The sequence below is a fragment of the Montipora capricornis genome, chromosome 3, assembly GCF_036669925.1.
Source record: "Montipora capricornis isolate CH-2021 chromosome 3, ASM3666992v2, whole genome shotgun sequence".
NCBI lineage: Eukaryota > Metazoa > Cnidaria > Anthozoa > Scleractinia > Acroporidae > Montipora > Montipora capricornis.
In genome coordinates this window covers 56667752-56675251 of record NC_090885.1, presented here as the reverse complement: position 1 = coordinate 56675251, position 7500 = coordinate 56667752, and the positions used below count along the sequence as shown (strand labels likewise).

At 41.2% G+C, this 7500-nt stretch overlaps 1 protein-coding gene across 1 annotated transcript in view; it reads right to left on the bottom strand.

Moving 5' to 3' along the window:
- Positions 1-705: 705 nt before the first annotated feature.
- LOC138043455 (NLR family CARD domain-containing protein 3-like) overlaps positions 706-7500 on the bottom strand; it is an 8198-nt gene continuing 1403 nt past the window's right edge. Inside the window, exons 2-4 of the mRNA XM_068889727.1 lie at positions 7326-7500; positions 5921-5983; positions 706-4288 (exon numbers count right to left, since the gene is read on the bottom strand). The exon at positions 7326-7500 is cut by the window's right edge and continues 476 nt beyond it. Of these exons, the coding sequence (XP_068745828.1) occupies positions 2334-4288; positions 5921-5983; positions 7326-7500 (2193 nt within the window). The 3' untranslated portion in view covers positions 706-2333. The remainder of the gene's footprint in view (positions 4289-5920; positions 5984-7325) is intronic.

Below are 7500 nucleotides of genomic sequence, written 5' to 3'. Positions count from 1 at the left end.
GGGTTTTTTCTCAGTCTTTGCTACAACGAGCGCGGTGACGTTTTTTCATCCTATGGATGCTCGTTGGTTATTCCCCAGGTTCTGCTTTTTGTTAGCTGTTTTTTGCCTTATGTACATATGACTTTGATTGTAATTGTTGCTTTGGCGTGTCTCTTGGGGCCGTGTGGCCTCCAGTGAGCACACGATAGCAAATACTGTGTCATCATGTCTTTCTATTGTTGTTTCGCACGGGTTAGGTGGTGTTAGGGAATTTACACGAGAGTATTTATTCATGGAATCGTTTTTCTTTTACAACTCTTCATTGGGGAGGCGCGGTGGTCTCGTGGTTAGTGCGCTCGACTACGGACCGAGTGGACCGGGTTCGGGACATTGCATTGTGTTCTTGGGCAAGACACTATTCTCACGATGCGCCTCTCACCACCCAGTTGTATAAATGGGTTCCAGCGAATTTAATGCTTGGGGTGGCCCTGCGTTGGACTACTATCCCATCCAGGGGAGAGTAGAAATACTCCTAGCCGCTTCATGCTACAGAAACCGGGATAAGCTCCGGCCAAACGGGCCACTTGGCTCGTAAGCAGACTTTGCCTTTTTTTTACCTTCTTTCATTGCCAACTTCTTGGGTATCAAAGAAATATAGGTGAGCCGATAAAATATCTCGCATTTTCTCAGGATTATTTTTGGTTTGATCAAGTCCAAGAGTAATAAGTCAACAAAACTCCCGTATGTCAACAAAAACATGGGCGAAGCTGACTAGGGTCCTTAAAGGGAGAACAGAGTAAGACTCGTAAGCAATCCCATAACTACAAGAAACTACCAAGAAATCAAAGGAAGCCCAAAACTGTACTGTGGCCCGATGTCGGAACAAAAGGTTGTCCAGTCTGAGTTTTTCATTCACTTGAAATTTACTCTAAAAATAAGAAAGCATGAAGTGTCTTCTTTTCTTAAAACTTTAAATATATCGTGAAAGCCAACAAAATTTAAATGTTCCAAAGTACATTCCATGTGCAATGACGCAACTTTCACTTCAATCGAAACTACGATCGCCATTGGCAATATTTACTGACGTTTACTGAGATTTTTATAATTCTGCGGAATTTCACCTTCAAGGGCTAAGCGCCGAACTGTGTTTTGGATTTCAACAATCAAATGTCCGAAGATAGTCGGGAAAAAAAAAAGACTTTTCCATTTCAGTAATTCCCAATGTGGAGGACAAAACAATGCTTGTTCTGTCTCCCCCGAGAGAAACAAACCTTTCAAATGCAACACAATCTTATTGTTTTGTCCTCCAGATTGGGAATTAACTGAAAGGGGTATACAAAAAGATTAGTATAAAGCTTTGGTTATGGGAAAAACATTGTTTTTTCGTTTTTTGGATTTCCTAAGAAATCTTAGCCTGCCACCCAAACATTCTTGGGGCTTCGTCACGCGTTCCTCCTCCACATACGTTCGTGGAGAGAAACGCGTGACGAAGCCCTGAGAATGTCTGCGTGACAGGCTAAGGAATTGTAATAGATCGTTTTCACTGCCACGCAATAAAAAAATAAATCGAAAACCATCCAGTGGAAAAAGTCAAGAATTCGTGATGTTGTAGAAGATAAATGAAGAAGACACTTCTCCTAGTTTTAGGCCCGTGCGTTTCCCCAAACTGCAGATATTCGTCGAAATGTTTCGCAGAAATTTACAGAGCCCAGTATGAAAACGCCATGTTGGTGCACATCTGTGGTGCACCAATATGGCGGCCGGAAAATAATGTCAACATCTGTTACTTACTTTGGCTATCTAGGCGAGTGATCATCTGTACTGAACAGACAGCTATTTACCTAAGCACTTTTCCTAATGCTTTAAATTCTAAAAAGGCTCAAAACCATGAGATAAATATATATTTCTCAATAAACTCGATCATCGCCTCCTGTCACGCACCGCTACAACTCAGAAATTCAAAATGCTCTGGTTTCCAAACAAAGCACGCTATTGAGCTTTAAAATTGCAAATGGATACAAATTTACCGCCTCTTATGCCTGATGAGGATAAAAACTTTTGTGGCTCTTTAGTTTTGGATTTTAGAAAATGATGACGTCACGTGAAAACGATCTATACACTGAAACAAAACGCCTGATGGGCTCCCTTCCGGCTTTGTCTTAAGGGCTCTGGCCTTCTCCTCAAGAACTGATTCCTATTTCTTATCCTTTCTTCTTACCAAATAAGTTTTTAAACGTTTTGAAAATGGCTTAAAGGTATGCAATGCATACAATTTCACGATCGCAGGGTGTCAGTTCTCTTTCAGTCAGTGCAACAGCAAACTAGTAATCGATTTTATTGCGAATCAACCACAACTAAGTCAGCGTTGAATTTCTTTCCATTGCTTTAGCCAGTGCAGCAGCAACCGAGTCACCGATTTCATTGTTCGACAAATGTAACTCTCTCAGCGTTGAATTACTTTCCACTGCTTTAGCCAGTGCAGCAGCACCCGAGTCACCGACTTCATTGCCAGACAATTGTAACTCTGTCAGCGTTGAATTTCTTTCCATTGCTTTAGCGAGTGCAACAGCACCCGAGTCACCAATTTTACAATAGGACAATGCCAAGGATGTCAGCGTTGAATTGAATTCCATTCCTTTGGCGAGTGCAACAGCACCCGAGTCACCAATTGTACCATTAAAAGACAAAAACAAGGATGTCAGCGTTGAATTTACTTCCATTGCTTTTGCTAGTGCCACAGCACCCCAGTCACCGATTTGCTGGCCAGGCAAATTCAAGTATCTCAGCGTTGAATTGACTTCCAATGCTCTAGCCAGTACGCAAGCTCTTGTAGGACCGACTGGATTAGGCCCTCGAGATAAATCACATGTCTGAATTTCAAGAAGCGAACCTAAAGTATGCGCTAATTCTTTGCTAAAGGTACCCTGATCTTTCTCACATTCCTTGAGACAATTCAATGAAACAAATACATAGTCATCGCGTGCATTCTCGTCTGCTAATCGGTTAATTGCACTTGCTATACTTGATATAAGTGCCGTGGCCCTCGTCTCGCACCGTTGAGCCAATACACCACAAGTAAACATAAGCACTTGTTGAAACTCTTTAAAATACCTGGTGTCAGAAACTAAGCTATCGGGGCTAATTTCCTCATCTAGAAGCTGGCAACTGAGATAAAACGCAGCAAAGAACTCCTGAAAGCTCTTGTGTAGAAACCCGTAGCACCTACTTGGTCTTCGTTTGCTGCGTCCCGGCTGAACTGACAGAAATCCCAGTTCAGGTATTAAGTCGCTGGTACAATTTCGGAATGCGCTGTGCTCGAAATACATCTCATCGTTGAGCAAGCCATTCAACGCTATACAACCCAGATCCTTTAATTCAGCGTGGTAAAACTCGATTGGGTCTTGGTCCGTTTTTGCTAAATTCTTCTTCTGCATGTACCTCCTCAGCACGCACGCAACTATTTCGAGGAAAAGGAGAGTTCTACCTTTTGGCAAATCTCCTTGGAAGTCTTCGCAAAGGAGGCAAAGAAGTGCTGTATTTAATGGATTTGCAGTTAGTTGCTTAAGGCTTGCATCCGAACGCAGCTTGTCCAAGAGCTTCTTCCCCAGGTGCTCCTGGGTTTTGAAATATCTCCAGATAAAATCTTCAGCATCGTTTTCAGTAAATCCTTCGACCTCTAGCAGGGTGTCACAGTACTGCCGTACTTCTATCCCAGCTTCGTGGCGTGCTGTAACCACTAAATGACTTTTTGGAAGTACTCTTCCTTGAATAATCTCTTTATAGACGGGTAATTTATGAGTTGGCAACTCATCCAATCCGTCAAGTACCAGCAAGACCTTTGACTGATGGTCCCGAACAAAGCTGAAGAACTTTTCTCTTTCTTCTTTCTTTATGTCTTTCGGTAAAAGCTGGTCATCAATAGCCTCCCATAAGTCAGAGTTAATGTCTCTACATTTCAACAACAGCAACACTTGGACATCAGGAAATGAATCTCCTGATTTACAGTTCCTGGCCCAGTCGTAAGCAACCTTGTTACAATAGGTTGTCTTTCCCATGCCTGGCTGTCCTTCAATCAAAACCTTTCTGGGTTGCGAACATTCTTCATGTGGTTTGAAGATTTCCAACATGTTAACTGTAGAGTCAGTCTTTGTCCCTCGTTCTTTTTTCCTGCTGACCATTTTTAGCCTGGTAAAAATGTTATCAAGATGGAATCGAAACTCTTCGCACCACGGGAAAGGCGCAAGCCATCCTTCACGGGTTTTGTAGAGTTCTCGAATATCGTCGATAAGGTCAGCTGGACCAAAACCATCTAAAAGAGAGAAACAGTCAATAACTGAAAAAAAAAATCGTCGTTGTTCACTCACCCGAAAATATTATATCAGAATAATGCCTACTGTATGCTTATCAGTGAAGTATGAGTCATAACAATATGTAGCGGCGGCAAAAGACTATCTTTCAACTGATATTGAATTGAAGTTTCACGTTCCTTTTGTCTAAATGGTCATACACAAAATGGAATATTTTGCTGGACTATTTTTCTGGTAGGAGGCAGTGTGGCCCAGTGGTTAGAGCGCTTGCCTTGAGATCCGGAGATCCCGGGTTCAAGACCCGCTCTGACCACTCGTTGAATTTGATCCTGGTAGTCCCTGGTTCAACTTCCCAGCTGCACTTGTAAATAGCCAACTGGTTTGCCTCCGGCTAGTTGGGATTCTTAACAATTGTTGTTGTTGTTCTGTTCTGTTGTTTCGTTGTGTTTCATTGGCCCTGAAAAGCCCCTATGGGGAGCGGTCAATTAAGTATGTATTTGTATTATATATATTTGTAAGTATATCTAGTTGATGATCCATTCTACCTTCATCATCATCAAAATCATCATCATCATTATAATAATAATAATAATAATAATAATGATAATAATAATAATAATAATAATAATAATAATAATCATAATTTATCGCGCAGGGTTTTGTCCCAGAGCCCAAAACCCGAGGAGGCAACCTACAGTCCCCACGTAAAAAGGGTAAATGTGTAAATTGGTAGATATTGTAGGGGGAATTAATCTCGATTTGCTCAATCGGGCACGCTTAAACGCTTAAGCGCTTAAACGGGCCCGCAAGTGGCATTGGTATTGTTCTACACGACCGAGGTGTTTTAGGAGTCACGAAGTAGAAACTCGCAAGGAGAACCGATGTGCTGTTCAGGTTAACGATTGAAAAATCAAACATTGAAGCAGATCTGATGCAAATCAGGTTGCCTGGCTCAGAAATTGATTTTGTCCGGACGCAAATCAGAAACAGGGGCGACGATTAGTCGGACGCAAATCGAACACAGGGGCGACATGTTCAGCATATAATTCAAACGTATCGCAACTGCCTTTCATACTATCTTAGGCGGCGGGGGCAGATGTAGTGAAAACTATTACTAGTAATAATAATAATAATTAACGATATTTACCCAGGAAGCTCCACTCACTCGAAAGTGGTTTTCAGGGAGGTTCTGCATGCCATTGAATTGGAATTTAGAAATATTGGTTTTGAGGAGAGGAAAAAACCAGAGAACCCAGAGGAAAACCTCTTGGAGCAGAGTATAGAGGATAAACAACAAACATAACCCACATATGGCCACCAGTCCGAAATCAAACCCGGGCCACATTGGTGAATGGGGCCCTTTCCAGCAGTTGTGAAATTGGGGCGGTGGGAAGGGTTCAGTTGAGGGATAAATGGGTTAACTTTAATGTCCACTCATCTCGGTTCGAACTCTTTCCCTCCTCAGTGACACTGATAGATTTTACTCTAACACCAGACAACTTTACTTTAATTTATCAATGGGAGGGTTACAGGGTTTAAAGTAGGTATTGAATAATCATTAGTGCCAGCTTTTTTCTTCCTTTTTGTACAGATTTTTTCTATTCAGTACAGTCATTTGTTTCAGTGCCACACACCTTCCATATTTTCAAGCTTCTCTTTGGTGCTTCCTTCGTCAGACTTCCATTTCTTTAACATATCTTTGTAAAAAATGAAAACTCATTACTTTTTCAGACAAACAGGCCAATATTACTAACTGTGTGTATGTTCATGTTCTTAAGCAATTAATACCGGTAATTCTAAATTTGGCTTTACGTGAGCCACATTATAAATATGGTAGTTACAGCTAATTTTTGAAAATTCCAATACCAAAAGAGTAATGGAATAATAAGAGAAGAAACTGAAAGCTGATAATATTATATGTTTCTTTGCGGATATTAACACCATTGGTATCAATTGTCCTGCCTTTTGAAATGAAAAAAGCTTCCTTGGGCTTAAATTGGATTGAGTTGGAAAAATATTTTTTCGATAGAAATTAATTGCCTATCTGATCCAATGTAGATGTACATTGTTGTACACCGACAGTTTGCCCATGGTTGGTTGAACACTGTTTTCTCGCTGTTCAAAGTTGGCTTCACAGATTTTTCAAACTTTCAGTCTTGAACAAGAAATCGGAATGGGCAATTAACCCACACTTATTGTTTGCTGCAGTTTCTGCTGGCTTGCTTCCATTTTTGACCGCTTTTTTGGGTGCAAGTAGACACTCCAGAGCAAGTTTCTTTACAACTGCACGGTTAAGTGATTGACAGCTTTATTATGGTCGCTTAGTTTATTGATCCATTATTGTGGCGTGACATGTAACCGGAAGCTCAACAGAAAGTGAAAAATTTTGGCTGACATATGCAAAAAACAAAAAATGTAGAACCCACTGAACTTTTTCTGCCTTCAAAGCCTCGATTTCCGGAACTTTGCAGTGTTTTGATTATAGCCATATGGCCACAGTGGGCAAGAGAAATCTGGTTGACAGCAAGTGAAAACCTGTTTGAACTACTTTCTGTTGCTAAACCAATCAGAGAACTCGTTAGAACTGACAAGTTCATGGAACCAATCGAATTGCTAGGGTCAAAATCTGACTCTGACAGCATCCCATTGGACCGGCCTTCTCAAAGAACGGCCTGTACCAGAGGTTTTTCTTCGCCTATTCCGTCGCTCCAAGAGAGAAAAACCTCTGGGCCATCCAGGGTACTGTAGGAGTTGAGCTGAGCAAACTAACTTGACCCCTTTCACTGAGCTTTTAAGTGCAAGAAATGCAGTTCCATGTCTTGAAAAAAAGATTTGTTTTCGTACAGTTTTGGTTCTAGCAAAAATAATACTATTATTATTATAGTACGTAAGTCAACATTTTCTGTAGTTTTCCCTGTCTCATCTCTTGGCAGGCAGAATTCTCTTAAAGCTGAACAACCCTATGTATTGGCAAGATGCACAAAACACCTTAAATTCACCAACTTCTAATGGCATTAACTCCTTTGAGATCAAGCATACCTTTCAGCTCATCAAGCTTCTCCTTGGTGTTATCATCATCCTTTTTCCACTGCTTTAGTAATTCTCGATAGTGCTCCTCAAAATCAGGATCCATGCACTCAGTCTTCAGTCGGCTGATCGCACCGGCATAAGTTGTTCCAGATCCAAGGGATAGCAGTGCATTACTTATATCCTG